Below are 20629 nucleotides of genomic sequence, written 5' to 3' on the forward strand. Positions count from 1 at the left end.
GCACAACTGACTTGTAGTAGGGAAAATCTGGAATCTATAAGAAAGGATCCTTGGAAAATAATAATACAATTGGCAGAATGAAAATGGATTTAGATGGGTAAATCCTACTTGATTAATCTACAGGAGTTCTTTGAGTATGTATCTGGTGCAGTGAATGAAGGGGAAACCAGAGGGTGTTGCATATTTGTATTTTCAGAAGTCTTTTACAAGAACATAGGAAATAGGAGCAGAAGAAAACCATACAGCTTTTTGAGCCCAATCCACCATTCATCAAGATCAATGCTGAAAAAGTTGCAGGGCTGCAGGGTAAGAGCTGGGAAAAGAGATGACTAGATTCCTCATGCAGACAGTCAAAGTCAAGTTTATTGTCACATGCACAAGTACATGTTAGCACGGGTGAAAAACTTACTTGCAGCAGCATCACAGGCGCATAGCATCATATAAGCAGCATTCACAAGAAAAACATAAATTAAACATAAATTATACACAAGTTTTATGAGAAATAGCACAATTAGAACATTGGCCTAATGGGCTACATGGCTTATTTCATGCAGTAATTGTATGATTTCCCTCTGAATCAGAAAAATATGTTCCTTTTTACAAGTTGTAGGATTACTTAAAACAACATAAATAGTCTGACATTCAAAAAAAATCTGCAGGTGCTGGAATTGAGAAGATCAGTCATAATCTCATTGAATGGCGAAGCAGCTGCAATGAGTCAAGTGGCCCACTTCTTTTGCCGAGGAATGTGGAACCATAAACCTTGATGATACTTGGATATGTATATGACAATACATACAGTATGTTTCCCCTTCAGTATTTTGCATATTTCTTAGTGGCCATCAACTAAGTTCTTTCCCAATATTTCATTAATAACATGAATACAAAATAGGGGCCTAGAAGTTGTACTGCATAGTTGAAAAAAAGCTCACTATTATGGTTGTGCCACACTTCAATAACCATTTCACTTATGGGTTTGCCACTGCAAATATCAGTAGCACAAGTTCTGGGCTGCTACTGTGTCATCATCCATATCTGAGGCCGAGGACTGCGGCTCAGTCCAGGACTGGGGAAGAGAGGACCATCTATTGGAGTTTCTATTTTTTTTACAGGCATATTAAGTCTAAATTACTGTTTTGCATGAGAGGAATTTGCATGAGGGGAAGAAGGTAGTGTTCCATTGGTCAGGACTTCAAGGGGGAGTGGTGATGTGGCACCAGAGGCATCTTGGAGTCAAGGAGATTGTGTGCTACAAAGAAACTGGTCAGGTAGGAAGCAGGATAGGCTGCATGAGCGATTAATTAGGGCTGGAGGAGAAGGAATGGTACTTTGGAGACCAGACAAGCTTAGGAGATGGGCTGTAATGGAGGCTTGACTGTGCCTGTGGGAGCTGCTATATGGGAGTCTGCTCAGGACCAAGGTGAGCAGGGGCGAGGGTTGGTGTGGTCATTGCATTGGAAACTGGTCATGGCCTCTGGATGGTGGGGCTGGTTGACCAAGGGGGTGGTAAAGATCCCCTTTGATGGGTTGCTTGTGAGGTCTGGAAGTCGATAGTCACTTGGGGTGGGGTGTGCCCGGGGAGTTCAGAGTTGGAGTTAGAGGGGGTTGGAGAGATTGGGATTGGATAATGGTGAGGATCTAGGGGACATCAGGGAATTGGGGCCAAGTTGATGAGGATGTTAAGATTAAAGTTGGTAGTGTGATGGTATTGATTTCATGTTGTAAGGGGTCAGAAGAATAGAAGGTAAGTAATGGGATTTACTTTTGAAGGGTCCCATTCTGGTGTAAGAGTAATAAAAAGAAGGGTGATTCAAGAATTTCCAGATGTCAGGCAATTCTGGGATAATGTGGAATAATGGGGAATGACATGGAAATCATAACTTACACCAGGAAGTGTTCATTTGAATTTATTAAGTTAGCACTGATGTAGTTTGCTTGATGCTACTGTAGTATTACTGTTGAGATATATTCCCTACTTTTATATCTTTAATATAATAAATATTCTTTTTGTTCCAGGTGCTTTGGTGAATGGTCTGGTGAACGTCAACATCTCCACAATTGAAAAGCGATACAACTTGACTAGTTTCTTCACAGGATTGATTTCTGTTGGCTATGATATCTCCTTCACCACCTTATCTCTCGTTATCTCTTACTATGGACAAAAAGGACACAAGCCACGGTGGCTGGCCTTTTCAGCTTTTATGCTTGGATTGGGATCTCTTGTATATTCTCTTCCTCATTTCAGTAGTGGCCTATATAATTACGGTTCTGAAATGAGAGGTCTGTTTCCATCTTTTGTTTTGAGAAGTATTACCTTGTTTACTCTCCTGTATTACAGTAGTTTCAGTAAGATAATGCAATCTAATTTCAAACTTGCATCAAAAAAATAAAAGGAAATCAGCTAATTAGCTATAATAAGCTAATTTCTCATTGATTTTTGTACCTCTTTAATGTGGAGCTTATGCTAATTAAATTAGTTTATATTTGGTGATTCAATGGATGAATTTATTCTGTTGAACAGCACTGAGCTGCATGAACCAAGATGTCATAAGTTTGATTCAAGGCCAATACTGGCTCAGATTTGGAAGTGAATGTAAAGTAAGATTATTGGCACTCAGATTCATTAAAGAGTAAATCAGCAAGCAATTTCTCATGACCGCATATGTGCAGTTAAGCATGGAAAGCAGGGAATTGTGGCTTGACTTGGTCTACTCAGCTGAAAGCTTTGCTACAATTTTATCTGGCTGAGGGAAGTTGCAAAACTAACTCGATAACCATTAAATTTGTCTATTCATGTGCAAGTGATTTTCTTTTTAAAGGCACATTAAGTCAAGAACGTCTCTCACATTGGAAATTTATCTCTAGGCACATAGGGTCACATTCCTTTATATTTTAATGGTTGTTGGAGATTTTAAGAGTTAACAAATGCAACTTATTTTCTTTTTATCTCTTCAATAGAAATTTGGATATTTAGGGAATTAAGAGACATGGGACTAGTACAGGAAAATGGTGCTGAGAAAAGATCAGCCATTATCTTGATGAATGGCAGAGCAGAAGTGAGTCGTTCAATAACTACTCCTCCTTCTACTTCTTATGTTTTACTTTTATTAATGTAATCTTTCTTTCCTTCCGTTCCACTGAGCATTGAATTAATTTTTCTAACTTACACTTCCATTTTCAGACTCTATGTGACTCAATAAGCATTCTTCAGTCCGATTGGTTAAGGAGATGCACAGAGCTAGAAATGATTTTGCAAAATGAATTTTTTAAGTGTGAGGTAGTAGATTTGAAGCTGAAGTTCACATGCAAAACGTGTTTCGTATTTAGGGTATAATGTTAAATAGTACTGTGGATTCCATGCACATGTTCATTTGTGCACAGTGGCTTTAAAGGCAGGAAATGCACTTTTGTTGTCACTGTTGGAATATTCAATTGTGAATACAGTACATGGTGAAAAAACTGCAAGTGATAACAGGAAGATGAAGAATTGCTCATGTAAGAGAGATCCTGTCACTAAAGATCACTAAGAAATCTTTTCTGATAGATCATGTGTTCCAAGTAAGGCCATCTTCTTTCTTTGGAAAAGTGGGTGGTGGTGTAACATGGAGGTGATGACTGCTTATCCCGAGACACAGTACCTAATTATCCAATGGAGATTTCACGGAAGCCGCTCCTATCTCCTTCCTGCCACTCTTGACCTGGTCATACATCTTGAAGGGTTACTTCATGCTGAGCACCAGCACTTAATTTTCTCCTGTTAAGGCAAGAAACAGCATTTGTAAGCTCAACCCTTTGTCATGATTTGTGAAATTGTGAATGGAATATCTGGCAATAGTCACCTAAGCATTACCATTTTAGCACGTGTTTTTGTGCCCTAGACAATGGTTGCTTGCCTGTTTTCACCAACCCTAGGTATTTTGTGGAGGACTTCTGATCCCACAATCTCTAATGCAAAAGCTAGTTGAATGTATGTTGAGCAAATGTAGCTGTAGTGAATGGCCAGAGCCGTTTATTCATTGCTAACCCCAAAACCTGTGCCACTTCATGAGCAAACATAGAAATTTCAAAACTTCTTTCATGCCAAAATCTGATTAATCATTGGATCTAAGATAAAAAAAAATCTGTTACATTAGAAGCTTCCCATCACATACGGTATAGACCCATGTAATACTTCTGACTTGTAATGGCCAGCAAACAATTTCAATAAGCTGACTTACTGAAAACTGCTTTATTTTTCTATTATTATGATTTTAAAGTAATCAAGTACATCACTGAAATTAACTGTGGGCATGCTATGTTGGTGCCAGAAGCATGGCGACACTTGCGGGCTGCCCCCAGAACATTCCATGCAAAGATGCATTTCACTGTCTGTTTCAATGTACATGTGACTAATAAAGAAATCTTATCTTATCCTCCTGTAGTAGCCCACAACCCAGAACTGGGAACTTGACCTAGTTAGCTCCCTTTCAAATTCCGTAACTTATCTGCTCTCCTTGGCCTCCCCATGATCTCCTGCTCACTCCCTACCTGACACCATGGCCTTGTGACGAAATCCCACACCCATCCCCCCAATTTGTGATCCAGTCTCAGATTTCTAGCCACTGCGACTGCCTCCCAACCCACCAGCCACAAGCTATGATTATTATGCAAACTCATACTTCTCCTACCACTGCCACCTCTGGCAACTACTCCCTGCGCCCATCGCCGAGGTTCCAGTCTCTAATGCAACTCCCGTCCCCTCCCCCTCAATTTTAATCAGGCACCTGAGTGTCAGTCTTAATCTGCAACCCTGCCAACTCCCCCTTAACTGGTGTCAGTCCTGAACATGCTGTATTTTTCTTCACATGCAAGAAAGTGTGCAACAGGTAATCAAGGCTTTGTGTGTACACATGATGATTTATTAGCATCAGTTTAAATATTCAATATGTATTATATTATTTTGGCTGAATTTTCTGGTCAGCGGTGCATGAATGTTCATTATGATTGTGCTGAACCATAAATGTTGTACGCCAGATATGACACAGAAGCTTCCTGTACTTAGAAAGCCAGCTTGATGCAATGCACTCTGCAAAGGAAACTAGAACTTTGTTAACAGAACAAACAATTGTGTATCTACGTAACATATGAGCTTGAAGAACCGGAACTGAGCCATGCAGAGTCAGACTTCGGAAGTGTCAGTTAAGAGTATTTAATTCAATGCCAAGTCTCCAATAATAATTAAAATCTGAAGAATTTAGTTCTATACCCATAAAAGTTAATTTCCTGTGCCAGAGAAGTTATTTGGCAACAATCAGGATTTATCAAGCCGTTAAAAAATGAACTTGCACTCAAATGGACAAGCCCCATTTGCTGTTGAGCTTGAAGGTTATCTCTTCACTAAATAGAATTTCTTCATGCAAGTCTATGTATTTTTGTGCCTTTTGGTAAGATTCCAATATAATACATCTCCTGTAGGAGCAGACTCGATGGGCTGAATGGCCTACTTCTTCTCCTTTGTCTTGTGATCTTGTCTTGTGAAGACAAACAGGACAACAATTTCCTAATTTCCATCTTTAACTGTGTTCACTGGAAGTTGCTGTCTGATTTACTCTTTGTTCCTGCTAAGCATTGATATCTTTACCATGGATGTTGTGTGTCAGGATTTACACTGCAATTTGCTTTGACCAAAAGGCCACCCTGCAATGCACTCTGTTGGCGAACTCAAACTTTGTTAACGGAATGAAGAATTGTGCATCTACTTAACAGGTCAGATCAACAAACTGGTACTGAGCTATGCAGTCAGACAAATTCAGCAACTCTATTCAGTTTGTCAGATCATTTTAGGGCTCAAAGGAAATTGTTAACTAATATCTGGATAACTTGTGTTCTGCCTCAGCTCAAAAGCTTTTTTTCATTCAATTGGATGCTGCTACAAATGAGCTTAATTTATGTGGTAAACTAATGCCATTATGATTGTTGAGCACAATCACTTCGGGCACCAATAGGGAACAAAAAATGAAAAGTAACATAAAGATGTGAACGCTCCAGAGACCTAGCTTTTAAAATATTAGGATAATTACAGCATCTTTTCTTTCAGATATCTGTGTTCCTTCCAATGGTAATTCCACCACACAAGCCTGCAATACCTCTACTGCAGCCAAAGACACCAGCTTTTTCTTGCTGTTTTTTCTGGGGCAATTGTTGCATGGAGTTGGAGGAACCCCTTTGTACACACTGGGGACAGCCTACCTCGATGACTCTGTTCCTGATGATAAAACTTCTCTTTATATAGGTATGCTTACGTGACTGCTTGAGTTGTGTTATATTTACATCAAAGATCACTGGTTTTCTGGAAAATTGTGGTAGTCCCGAATTGGAAAGATATGATTCATACTGTATGTTATATCGCATTATTTGTTCGAAAACAAAAGTTATATTTTCGTGCATTACCATGTTATTAAATAGCTGGTTGAAGAGTGCGGGTAGGGATTTTAGTGGGATGGACAACAGATCATTTTCACCATCACTATGTCAGTAATTTAATGGTGGATTTTCGTGGAGCTTTTATTTTTAAGCTGAGAAATCATTTTGTTAAGCATTTGTTTCCTGATGAGTAAGGCCTAGAAATTCTATTATGTAGTGCAATATTAATGTGCCCTGAGCAATACAATTTCAATGACAAAAATATTGTTAAAGAATATCAGGGACTGACCATGTGCATTGCAAAGTCTGCAGGTCTTCTGTGCACCTGATGCCCTCATTTCCCACATAGCACAGAAAGACCAGAACTCTCCTGCTACAAATTACCCTGAGATTAAGCTTTCCAGCTACCCCCTTTAATTAAGAGCAATAATTTTGCAAGGGAAGTGTTTCTACTTCAAAAACTACTTATTACAGTCTACTGTCTTTTACTTCAGAGAATGAAAGTACTAACAAATAAGTAGGAATGCCCATGTGTTCCAACTTGCATATCAACTGCCTCCTCTTGCAACACGTCATTTTTTTGAACCAGTTATCAATCTCCTTTGCTGTACCTGTGAGAATTTGTGAGGTTTGCCTCTCCTCGTTCTTTTAAACCTCTTGCTGCTTCTCTGAGCCCTTGCAAATCTACTGCCTGTCATGCCCTTTCCCTGGCCTCTCCTTGCTCTTTCAGATTACTTACTATCCTACTCCTCATAGGGTCTGCAGCTGTTCCTCATAAAATAATCCTCCCATTAGAGGTATTAATTGAAATACCTCTGAACTACTCCCAGTGCATTTACATTCTTCCTTAAATAAGAAGACCAATACTGTATGCAGTACTCCATATGTGGTCTCACCAATGGCCTATGTAACTGAAACATAACCTCCTTATTTATTTGTTTCTTTCTGCCAAAATGTGCATTTTCACATTTTCCTACATTTGCTAGATCTTTGCCCATTTTTTATTCCTTTGTAGTCCCTTTATGACTTCTGCACAACCTACTTTCCTACCTGTCTGTGTATTACTAGCAAATTTACTTTCCACAAAGTTGAGATCCCAGCACCAGTCCCTGCGGCACATTAGTTGTTAAATCGTGCCTTGGCAGCTGATGTGAGCAGTGCATACTTGGAAAGTAAGAGGTTTATTTTAACACATGGCTGACATTTTTGTTTATACTCCAGGATCTTGTTTGATTGTCCATATTATTTATCAGGATTCAAGAAAATGTTCTTGTCAATGTATCTTGGTTAGGTTAAAAATTATTCTTTATATATGCATGACACAATGTGACTTTAAGCAAAAATTTCAGTTTTAAATGTACAAGATTGCCCTTGAGCAATCAAAATGGAATTTGTAATTACAACTTCAACAATTATTTGCATTTGTTAACTACTGTAATGTAGTAAACCACATGAAGGTGCTTCACAAGAGTTGTAGCAAAGATAACAATACATTAAGACAACACACACAAAATGCTGGTGGAACTCAGCAGATCAGGCAGCATCTGTGGAGGGAAATAAACAGTCGACATTTCGGGTCGAGGCTGATTTCCGTCCATAGATATTGCTCAACCTGCTGAGTTCCTCCAGCATTATGTGTGTGTTGCTCCAGATTCCAGCATCTGCAGAATCTCTTGTGAATACGTTAAGACAGGTGGGATAAGTTTTAATAAGAATACAAAAAAAATGGTGATGGAGAGATTGAAAGACTTAGTAAGGGAATTCTAGAACTTTGGGCTTGGGCATCTGAAAGCACAGCCACTGAGGGGAAGTTAATTGAATTGCAATCATACTTTTAACATTATAGAGCCTTAAATCTCAATTAAGTAAACATATCTTATGATACTCTGCAGGTATTGGAAATGCTATGTCAGTTCTGGGCCCAGCTTTTGGATTTCTTTTAGGTGGTCAGATGCTGGACATTTATATTGATGTCAATCGTGTTTCCAAGTAAGTTGTTTTTCATTTTCTTAGATTTCTCCATGTTATGTTCTCTCCATTTATTTGCCCTTATTCATGTAAAGCAAGTTGATTAATATTAAGCACTTGATAAAATAAATCACAGCCAGCACATCCCTAGTTCTCATCCAAAATCTTTAGACTTTGAAACAAATAACAGAAATTAGTTGAAGTCTTGGGATATTCCTGACAAAAGAAATCTCCAACTCTTGTCACTTCTATTTTTTTCTCCTTGTCACAGACCCTTGAATCCCATGTTTCCTTCTAACCTCTGATCCTTTTTCCTTCTAACCCCAACCATTTACCCACCAGTACCCTTCCCCACCTTCCCCCACCTTATTTCCTCCAGGCTAGAATCCATTTGGACAGGAATAGAAAGAAAATCTTCATCTCTTACATCCCTTCACACAATCTACTCTTGTTTTCAATTCTGTACATCTCCTTTTGCCTGTGACTTTCTCATTTTTACTGTCCTCTTTTATTTTCCTTTTGTTTTCCTTTTATTTCCACTCCAATATATTTCCAATTTATTCTACATCTCCTGGAAGGAACACATATTCCTTTAATGATTTATCCAGATTATAATATTTTCCTATTCTTAAAATGGTGTTAGATTTTAATCTGGCCGAGGAAAACATCTGTGTTGGAGTCTGGTTATAGGAAACAGCAGGACATGAGAGCATAAGAAACAGAGCAGGAATAAGCCATAAAGCTTCTCAAGCCTACTCTGCCGTTCAGTAAGATCATGATAGATCCTCCATCTTAAGACCTCTTTCTTTCCTTGATTCCCTTTGGTTCTAAACCTTTCATGCTCTGTTTTAAAAACACTTAGCAAATGACCATCCACAGCCCACTGGATGGAAAGTTCCAAAGCTTCACAGCCTAGGATTGAAAATATTTCTCCTCATCCTATGTGGCTAACTTGTTATCCAAAAATCATGCCATGTAATTCTAGCCTCTTAACCAGAGGAAAATATCTTTCAACATCTATCCTGTAAATGCCCCTCAGTATCTTCTATGTTTCATTGGGATTGTTGTGACTGTGACTAAGTTAAAGAAGCTGATAGATGCAAAAAGGTCTTTATTCATCACGCCAAGCGGGCATTCTCTTGGAGAGATTCTCCCCAAACTCAAAGTGCATAGAGTTTTTATACTCCTGAGAACAAGATAACAGCAGGTGATTCAATACAATTTCAATAGTTACAATGATATTATTTACTTAAATATTTTGAGTCTAACAAATGGTTCTGTCGAATTACATATTTACAATGGGAACACACTGTAACTGATAACACATTTCTGAATGTTCAAATACCTTTGCTGGGACAAAGTAATTCTAAAAGCTTCTGAGGACAGAAAACCCAGGCACTCAAAATTAGTGTTGTGAGGGCCGACTCTCTGCGTACACAAATATCCCAATTCTTGATAGACGGAGCAAATATGCCTATGGCCATGTTTGACGTGCTAAGTGACAAAATGTCTGGCCTGGGAACCTTCCTTGATCTTTGATAATGACACAAAATAAATTAGCTGAAGGTGTCTGATGCCTGGTTGGTTTGATGTAGGCCAATAAACATACCCTCATTGTCTTACATTTGGCTGATGCAGACGAGAAAGTTTCAAGGTCATGTCCGTTTGCAAACCATTTCTCTCGAGTGGCCTCCTGCTGTGGGCCAATAGCCTATGCTCTGTAGACAGTACTGTTTCTTCACAAAGCTATATTTATAATTTCAGAACTGATTACTGCTTGTAATTTACATTCAAACAGATTTTTTTAAAGAATATGAAACATAGAACAGTACAGCACAATACGGGCCCTTTGGCTCATGATGTTGTGCTGTCCTATCTGCTCCTTGATCAATTTAACCCTTCCCTCCTGCACAGCCCATAACCCTCCATTTTTCTTACATCCATTTTAAATTTCCCTGCTTCTGTTTAAAGACTGGTTCTCAATTGTGTTAATGCCTGCTATCCACATAATTCCATAACTCCTGAAGATAACAGGGATTACCTCTCATTCTAAATACCAGTGAATATAGACTGAATCTGTTCTATACTAGGGGCAGACATATTACTAATTGTACAACTAACAACACTTATTTTTGCCAGACTTGATTTTGCTTTATTTACATTTCTATAAATTTCCCACTCACACTGGATTTCAAGCATATATTCCCTTAAAACTGACTCAGTTTATAAATTTTCCCTCTTTCAGAAGTTGTTCAAGGCTGCAACAAAGCAGGGTTAGAGCCTGAGGCTTAGAACAAGAGCTGACGGATTGCTTTTTTCAAATTGATAAAATGATTTCGGTAAATCTCCTCTCACCCTCTAGTAATCTTGGCATCCTTTCAAAAGTGTGAAGCTTTGATTTGGATAAAATAATCCATCTAGGAGTAGCCAGTGTTTTATTGAGGCTTGATGTAACTTCTCTGCATTAATACTCTCTGCCAAAGTTTACAAAGCCCCGGATTCCATTTGCCTTTTTAGCAGCCTTCTGAAGTTGCACTGACATCTTCAAAGACTATATATGGATATAACCTGCCCTCTCTGTTACTACATGCTCATTAAAATTGAACAATCTTTGGAGTCATGGAATTGTGAATAATAGCATGAATTGAGAATTGGTTAATGGCTAGAAGTCAGATGATGGGATTTGGGATGGCTGGGTGTAATCAGTGAAATCCTACATGGATAGGTAGTTGGACCTCAGCTATATCTATATTGATTATTTAAATCAATGACTTGAATCAAGGGACCAAGCGTGATGCAGCCAGGTTTGCTAATGATACAAAACTGGTGGGAAAATGAATCAGATACTAAAATGCTACAAAGTGAATCAAAGATTGATTTCGAGTTAAGCAAGACGGTGGAAGATCAAGTATGTGTGGACATGTGAAATTATTTACACTGGCAGAAAGAATTAGAAAGCACATTTTTATTAAAGATGAATGAATCTTAAATGCAGGTATACTGAAGGATTTAAGGTCCTTGCATGTGAATCACAGGAAGTTACCTGTAAATAAAGTAAGCAATTGTGAAGGCAAATGTTATTTCAGCCTTTATTGCAAGAGGGTTGAGGTATAAGAGTAAAATGGTTTCACTGCAATTCCACAGGGCTTTGGTGGTACCAAATTTGGAATACAATGTAGAACTGTAGAGGTAGAACTTTGTTCTCAGTCCCATCCCTGCAACAACCACTTCAGTAGTGCAGTAAAACTTTGATAATCCTTGAAACGACTATTCAGAAATCCAGGTAATGTCTGTCACATTCCCATTTGACTCACTGTGTTCAGGTTCTTGTGTTCACTTTCAATTTATCTGGTTCACTTGAACATTTATTATCACACTGTGTAACATCTACAAGAAATGAATTAAGAGAGTGTTGAGGTATTACTAGAAATAACACCCAATGGTCTGAAAAATTGGCCAGTCAAGCATCATCAAAGTCCTCAGAGTACCAGATTATCAGTTCTACTGTACATACATCTTGAACCACACTTCCAAAATTCTTTTCTATTGAATTATTTCTATCTCTTGGTTTCCGTGTGTGTGTGTGTGTGTGCGCGAGAGAGAGAATGAATGAATCAAGGGATATGGGAGTTATGTAGGAAAAGGGTTAGTGTAGAAATTCAGCCATGATCTTAATGAATGGTGGGATTCAATAAATTGTATAGCCTTTACTGCTTTTTTTTCAGTTCTTAAAATTGTATCATTTACTTACTTACTTAGATTAACACAGTAGGAGGCCATTCAGCTGTTGGGTCTATACTAGCCCCCAGCAGAGCAATCCTATCAGCCCCATTACCTCTTTCCTTATTTCCCTGTACCTCATAACTTATTCTCTCTTACATGCCCATCAACACTGCTTTGATTATTTTTGTCAATTACCTACAGTGGGGGATAATGCATAGTTGCCAAATGACCTACAAGCTCATCTTTGAGATGTGGGAGGAAACTGGAGTACTGGGCAGAAACCTCCATTTATATTGCTTCTCATCATATTTTCTACCTAAATCAATTACTTTATACTTTGCATTATTTTTCAACTGCCTTGCATTTGTCTATTTTACCAATCTGCTCAGAACCTCAGGAGGTTTGGTATAGGCCTGCTCACTGTTTTCTATGGAGTTTCATGATAACTTGGAAATTGTGCCCTGTATACATAAGTCCAGGTCATTAGCATTAATAAAAATATGCAGTGGTTGAAATTGCACACTTCCTTTAGTCTGAAGAACAACTATTTAACTCTCTGCATCTCCTAGTTTAAAACAACTACAGCCTATTTGACTCCATGGGCTTCAATTTAACCTTTTATGTAATAATTTATCACACCCTGTATGAAAGTCCGTATCAAGTCCACTGTATTCATCAAGCCATGCCATTGCTTCATTGAAGAAACCAATTGCATTAATGAGGCAAGATTTTTATCATACCAGTTGTTGTTCCTGCCTTCTCCTTTATTGCTACGTTGGCTGCATCCCCTTCTCTACTGAACGTAAATGCTCAGTGGTCTCATATTTTACCACAGACAAGCCCTCTGCCAGTAAAGATGCTTTATGCTTCCAAACTGAGCATATTTTTCCGTTGACTGTCATCTTATTAGTGTTTACAAATGGTTTTATGTTTACTCTTTGTTACTGTTTTCTGATGTGCTCTCTTTTCCCCTCACTTTCACTTTTGAAATTTCCTCTGGTCTTTAGGTACCCGGCCAGGTTCTTTATTGAACTGTGAATCTGGCATTTATCATAATGTTCCTTTTTGTGTTTTATATTCATTTCTACATTTTAAGTAGACCAGGAGCTCCACCTTTGAATGCTCTTCCTTGCTCCTTGTAGGAATGCATCGAGATTGTATTATAACTATTTTCTCCATGGAAGCCACCCATTCTGTATTTACTGCTTGACCAGCAGATCTCTTGATTTCGCTTCATCTGAGCCAATTTCAATTATCTGTAAATAACCCTTTTGTCATTCAGTGACCTTGCTTTTAGTTTACCACCTCTTTTCCACAAATAACCTAAACTTAATCCTCCTGCAATCATTGCTTCCTATGTGCTCCCTAATTAATTCATACTCCATTTGTTCCCTTTCATTTTCTGATCTTGGCATAACTCTACTTCCTTCCTCACTGGGCTGAAAGTATTGTTTTATTATCAAAATATTTTGATATTCTTCTTTACAGTGAAATATCAATATCTACAAATGTTTTTGAAGTATAGAAACATTTTAAGGATTGGTGTTCCTTTATTGTAAAGATGGAGTTGCTGGTGATGCAAAACTGGCAGTAGTGAAATTGCAGTTTGAAATGCTTATTTAAGCAACAGCCGATATAACTATGAACAGAACAATTTATAGCAGAAGATGTCGACACAGGAATTTTAGCATTAAAATTTCTGTCTTAGTCATGTCAGATGTCATCCTTGGTAACTTTTTTTAAAAGACAAGAAAACCAGTTGTTGATATGGAACCTGAAATTAACAAGCGTAATTAATTAACAATTTTATAGCTTAATTCTGATTGACCATTTTTGTTTCCAACCTAAAAGATCTTAAAGCCTTGGGAGCAGAAGATATGTTGTGTAATATATACAATTAATCCAAGTAATAATATGATATTTGTATTTACAAATGTGTATATTATCTGATTTATTGTTGGTGATACCATAGGAGTGGCAAGGAACTATACAGTGTCTTAAAAGTAACACTAAGTGGCACTGCAGAGATGCCCAAAGACGTTTCCATCTTTCTGGCATTGCAGAGCTGATAGAAGAATTCAGATTGTGAGAGGTGTAGGAGTGGTGGGGTAATGTTGTCATGAGAATCAGGCTAGGGTCAGGGGTGGGTCAGTGGGGAGGACTGAGCTCAGGTCATGTAAACAGGTGCTGAGGGTCAGTCAGTTCAGTCATTCAATCTGTGGTTAAGATGGGTGCAGGGTGATTAGGGGCCACTCTATCAATAGGGATGGAAGTGGCAGCAGGTGGGAACAAACAAACTATTTAAAGGAGAACCTACATAGAAAAGAATGGGTGCCTTAAATTCCTTAGCAGCAAATCAAGTGAATTCATGCACACATCTCACCAAACGGGACAGTTCCCCCAATCTGGTTCCATTTGCGCTTCACCTCTCCCTTAATGGTTCCCGTTACTGCCATCCTTACTTATCAGATTCCAGCACTTTGTGATCCTGCTTATTACCTTCCTAGCTGTCTCACCCTTCACCTTCCCTTCCTCACACCTGGCTCTTTTTTTTCTTGTCTGCTTCCACCTATCGTACACCTGCCTCTGTCTTCCAACTCCACCCTTTACCTTCGCCCACTTGGCTCCATCTGCCTATCATCCTTCACCCCTCCTTGGACTACCAATCACCTACTGGCCCGTGCCTCACCCCTCCCCCTCTCCTCTATATCCAGGTTATCTTCCCTCTCCACTCTCAGTCCTGATACATGGCCTTGACCCAAAACATCAACAGTTCCTTTCCCTCCACAGATGCTGCTCGACCTGTTGAGTTCCTCCAGCTGATTGTTTGTTACTCTGGACTCCAGCAATTGCAGTCTCTTGTGTCTCCATTAAAACACACTGCTTGGCATCATTGTGTATGCCCTGTGGTTTCTACATTTATGCAAGTATGTGCATGGAGGATTTGAACAAGTTTCCTAAAGCTTGCTGCCAATGAACTAAGTTATTTCATTGTGCTACAATGTTGAGGCCAATAAATTCAAATGTTTAAAGAGCTGAAGAGATACTTTATTGGGGATTTGGTCTTTAATTTTAGATCATTGTACACTGTTTACAAGGATTTATTTTATGGGGACTGATAATATGTTCTTCAGTGTGAAGCAATGGAACATAGGCTCTTGAGGCACACTGTATCATTGTTCAAATACAATTCATTCCAGTTACATTTTCTCCCACTTTGTTACTTGGTATATGCTCGAAGCGTTCAAGAAGACTATATTTTTGATGCCAACAATACACAAATATCTGTGCTTGGAAAGGAAAGATTCTAATTGTGGGTGTGTAGGTTGTGGAATGAACAGCCAATGCTGAACCAAGCCTAAGTCCTCCAAGTCAGGCCTGCTGCTATTTGTGAGCCTGGTTATGTGTAGAATTTTGTGCAAGTGATGTCAAATTATGCTTTATAATGAAGACCTATTATTTGAGGTCCTGTTAATTTTGTGTCCTTGAACCCTTTTTATCCCCACATACTTCACCCTTGCCACTTGCCTGTAAATATCAAAATAGTTAACTGCTTCGCACTCCATACATGATATCCATGTGTACCAACATTTGCTGATTTTAAAGCAATAATTAATATATTTTTAAAAAATTAACTGTTGTAATACAGTCCTGATTTGGGAACAGTGCTTTTAAAACATATTATCATTTCAATATCCTGTGTTGAATGATCCTAAATCATGTATTTCAACTTTTCAAATTAACAAAATTAGATTGCTTCACCTTGCATATGGATTGTTCTGCTGGTTGTATAGGTAATGCAGAATGACATGATCAGACATGTGGGCCTTTGAGAGCTGGCAAAACAAAGCCTATGCATGGGCAGATTCTCAGAATTTTACCTCATGGGATTCGAAGTAGCTGTCTCTTGGAGCTGGAGAGCTACTAACTAATTTTTGATCTGAATGGGACAGGTATTTTGATTGCCATTTGAGAATCTCAAGCATAGAGAAGAAATTGACCTTTCAATTCTCACCTCTGTCTTTCACATCTTCAATCCCTAGCACCCAGTTGTCCACTCTTCTCTAAAACTGATTAATGAGGTTTTACAAAAACATGTTTCAATTAATACCTTGATGTTCATTTGATGAAACATTATCTTTTGAAAGATGTCCTTACTAATCCATAGCCCAAATTATACCTGACATTGGAAGCAATCAAGGTGTATACCTTTGAAATTAAGTTAAACTAGATGTTGTTAAAATCCCTCAGAAGGATGAGAGAAAGCTAATGTGAACATTGTTTAAAAATTGGCTAATGCCAAAACGTACACTTTTTTAGTTTTTGTGCAGTACCAGGAGGTAAAATTATGACACTGCAGAGAAGGTAGAGTCATACAGCATGGAAACAGGCCCTTTGGCCCAACTGGTCCATGCCAACCAAGATTCCCAAAATCTACACCAAGGTCTAATGTTAAGACATTATATTTATTTTGCAGCATTGATTTAAAGTCAGATGACCCTCGATGGCTTGGTGCTTGGTGGATTGGTTTTCTTTTGTGTTGGATACTTTCCTGGATTCTGATTCTACCTCTTTCATGCTTCCCAAAGCATCTACCAGGTAAGTCACATGACTAATTCAATTCAAAATGATTACTGAGATAGCTTAAAAATCATGAAAAAGATCTGAAACCTAAGAGGTTTTGACTTTAAGATAGTGCTTGTGTATGTGGATATTCATTTTTTAAAATTAGATGCTATCATCCAATTGAAATAACTGAGAACATGAAAACTGAAAACCAAAGTTTGCTAAATTATTTTTAATTAGAGTACTAAAATTAATTTCTATTTTGTATTCTTGCTAATATTTAAGGTTGTATATGTTACTTACTAAATAAAATGCTTAACATACTTCCTCTGCTGTGGTACCAATAGTTTAAGTGTCAAGATGTCTCCAAGGTGGGGTTTTCATCTGTAATACCTGGTTAACCTATCATTAGCACAAGATACTATTTTGGTAATGGAGATTAAGTGCATGGTGGAAATATATGCCCAGAGAATGATTAATGTTTGGATTTCTAATTAAGTTGGCCTGTAATGCTCATTCAGGAAGCCACACATCATTGTGCTGGCTAGTGCTGCAGTCTATGAAAGTCTTTGCTGGAAACTGCAATTACTACTAAGGGCATACTCACATTTTAATGTTTATTTGATGATTGAGAGCAAATTACTGCAATGAGTTTGAAGAGAACTTTTGAAACGAAACAGGAGAGTTTCTTGGAGAATCTGTCAAGTCACATGATGCTTATTGGCAGTACAGAAGACTGCTATTATATGTTATTGGCAATCACAGAATTCACTATTAACCTTAGCAATTGTGCTAGAAAATCAAACTTGTGAGCCAGAAGAAAGGAATGTTTTGCATTTATAGAATGCCTTTTATGACCTCTTCAGAATATCTTCAAGCATTTTGCAGCCACTGACTTATTTTGTGAGGTGGACATCACAAAAATGTGAAAAACTTTACAACTAATTTGTGCACATAACGTACTTCTATAATTGGAAAAATGATAATGACCAGATTATCTGCAGTTTAGAGATGTTAACATCCCTGATCTTCTTCAAATTGTTGTCATGGATCTTTTATGTCCACCCAATAGAACAGATAGATTATTATTTTATCCAAAGGACAATGCCTATTCTAATGGAGTACATAGTACAGTGCAGCAGTCTCAGTACTGCATTGGAACGTCTGCCAAGATTTTTGTGTGCCATTTGCTGGAGTGGGACTTGACTCACAACCTTCTAACTCAATAAATAAACAAAGCCATGCTTGAAATTGAGGAGGGATAGCTGTGGATAATGAAAAGAAGGTTGAGATAGAGTAGGAAGAGAAGGGAATCCACAAGAACACCAGACCTGGATAGTTTTTATCTGGCTTGTTGTCATCTCATTTGAAGACTGCTTTGAGAAAGTCTCTACACCATCACACCTGGAGCCCTGGTGCCAAGTGCCTTATCTTCTGCAACTGAGGAACTCAGTTCTTTCATGCCTTAATTAAAATGTTCAACTCCCATTAGCAATTTACCTAAATCACTTTTTCTACCCAGAGCAACAGCAAATATCACTCTTGTGACAAAAACAAGTGAAATGGAAGGCTGCTAGAGAAGTATACAGTATATGTCCTTCTGTGATGTCTTAAAAGATTATGGGCCACAATGGTCCCACCTTAGACTGCATCATTTCAGCACTGACTTAAACATTCAGGGCTACTTGACTGACAAAGCAGAAGGCCAAGGCAGAGTGGTTGGAATGTGCACATTGGCTTAGTAATTACTGGTGCTGCCTCACAGCTCCAGTGACCTGGGTTTGATACTGACCTCTGGTGCTTTCTGTATGGAGTTTGCAGATTCTCCTTGTGGAGAACATGGGTTTCCTCCAAATGCTCTGGTTTCCTCTCACATCCCAAAGACATCAGAGTTAATAGGTTAATTAGCCTTTGTAGATTATCCCTAGTGTCGGAGAATCAAGGAGAAGTTGATGTACATGTGCAGGAGAATAAACTGCAGGGAAATAAGTGGAGCCATATGACTAATGGGATTGCCCTGAGAGCCTGCATGGATTTAGTGGTCTGCATGGCTGTAACATATCACATTTCCTTTATTGTCACTGAGTCAAAATCCTGAGTTAAACTCCCAATTTAACACCACACTGGAATACCTTTAACACACTGCCGGCAGCTCACTGTTGCATTATCAAGTGCACTGAGGGATAGGTGAGGACACCTAACCTTGCCACTCATGCCCACTTGTGGGATTGAACAAAAGATATGTATGTGATGGAACCAAATAGATATTTGAAGTGAAGGTAGGTTTAGGCAATTAGGGAAGAGAATTAAATGTGCATGCTTAAGGAAGTTGGAACAGTCTATCCCCAGGTGATACCTTCCCCTCTTTCTTGGAGAGTCATAGATTCATAGAGCAATACAGCACGGATACAGGCCCTTCAATCCAACGAGTCCATGTGTGAAAAAGCTGCCCCTCGGGTCCCTTTTAAATCTTTCCCCTCTCACACTAAATCTATACCCCCTAGTTTTGGACTCCCCTACTCTGGGGAAAAGACTGTTACCATCCACATTATCCATGCCTCTCATAATTTTAAACATTTCTATAAGGTCACCCCTCATTCTCCTACAATCCAAGGAATAAAGACCTAGTGTTGCCAACCTCTCCCTGTAACTCAGGCCCTCTAGTCCTGGCAACATCCTCGTAAATCTATTCTGCACTCTTTCCAGTTTAATCACATTTTTCCTATAACAGGGTGACCAAAACTGTACATCGAATGTCCCAACTCCTATACTCAGTGCCCTGACTGATGAAGGCCAGTGTGCTAAACACCTTTTTCACCACCCTGTCGACCTTTGTCGCTGCTTTCAACGAACTATGCACTTGCACTCTTAGGTCCCTCTGTTCCATTACACTCCCGAGTGCCCTATCATTCAAAGTACAAGTCCTACGCTGGTTTGACTTTCCAAAATGTGTCACCTCACACTTATCTGTATTGAAATCCATTTAGCACTCTTTGGTCCACTTCCCTAACTGATCAAGATCCCCCTGTAATCTACGATAACCTCCTTCACTATCTTCCACAGACTTACTGATCAAACCTTGTGCATTCGCATCCAAATAATTTATAGAAATAATGAATAACAAGGGTCCCAACACTGACCCCTGCGGCACACCACCTGTCACCAGCCTCCATGTCCATTTCTTCTTAGGCCATTCTTTGGGATCCAGGATGACTTACTTACACTTTGCTTTTGTGGGTTCCGAAGTGACTGACGTCAGTGTGGAAACTGCAGAATATTCCACAAGTAGAAGATGAGGTGCAGTTCCTCAGGTTTATTTTGCGCTTCCTTAGAAAACATCGGAAATCAACATCTGAGAGATCGGAGTGGGAGTTGGATGGAGAATTAAAGTGATAAGCAGCTGGAAACTCAAGGTTATCCTTACAGATTGAATGGGGGTGTACTGCATAGTGGTAACTCAATCTGTGCTTGGTTTCACCAATGTATGCATTGTATCTTTATTCAATTCAAAACACACTAGTTTTCTCACTTTACCAGTGCTGATGGAAAGACATCGATCTGAAATATCGGCTCTGTTTCTGTCTCCACAAACTCCTTATGCTACTCCCTGGTGGAGTCCTGAAGTACTCAGCTTAATAACTCATGAAACCTGTGGTGATGTGCCGCATGTTGCATGTTTGCCTTTATCACTAGCTATCAGGAAGAAGCTGAGAAGTCTAAATATGAGGAAGTGAAAAAACAGGAAGAGGAACAGGGTTGCAACACATGCACCCCTTTCTGCCCTGAGTCACTGTGATGAAATACTTTATCACTGACGCCAGTAATCTCAAAATAACACCTCAATACCAAAGGCTTCTCACTCCTTATCTTTCCCACAATGCAAAAAATATCAATACACAATTCGTATTCCAATCTCATTTATTAAATTAAATTATGACATAATGTATCAATGAATCTTTCATATGGCTTC

General features: G+C 38.8%; 1 protein-coding gene across 5 annotated transcripts in view; it reads left to right on the forward strand.

The window, feature by feature from the left end:
• The window catches only part of LOC127572552 (solute carrier organic anion transporter family member 4C1-like), a 76968-nt gene that overhangs the window by 22384 nt on the left and 33955 nt on the right, over nucleotides 1-20629 (forward strand). For all 5 annotated transcript variants that reach the window (XM_052019941.1, XM_052019940.1, XM_052019942.1 and 2 more), the window contains 4 exons: nucleotides 2017-2280; nucleotides 6077-6271; nucleotides 8295-8391; nucleotides 16571-16692. In XM_052019941.1, coding sequence (XP_051875901.1) covers nucleotides 2202-2280; nucleotides 6077-6271; nucleotides 8295-8391; nucleotides 16571-16692 — 493 coding nt within the window. In that variant the 5' untranslated portion in view covers nucleotides 2017-2201. The remainder of the gene's footprint in view (nucleotides 1-2016; nucleotides 2281-6076; nucleotides 6272-8294; nucleotides 8392-16570; nucleotides 16693-20629) is intronic.

Source organism: Pristis pectinata, chromosome 7 (assembly GCF_009764475.1).
Source record: "Pristis pectinata isolate sPriPec2 chromosome 7, sPriPec2.1.pri, whole genome shotgun sequence".
Classification (NCBI taxonomy): domain Eukaryota; kingdom Metazoa; phylum Chordata; class Chondrichthyes; order Rhinopristiformes; family Pristidae; genus Pristis; species Pristis pectinata.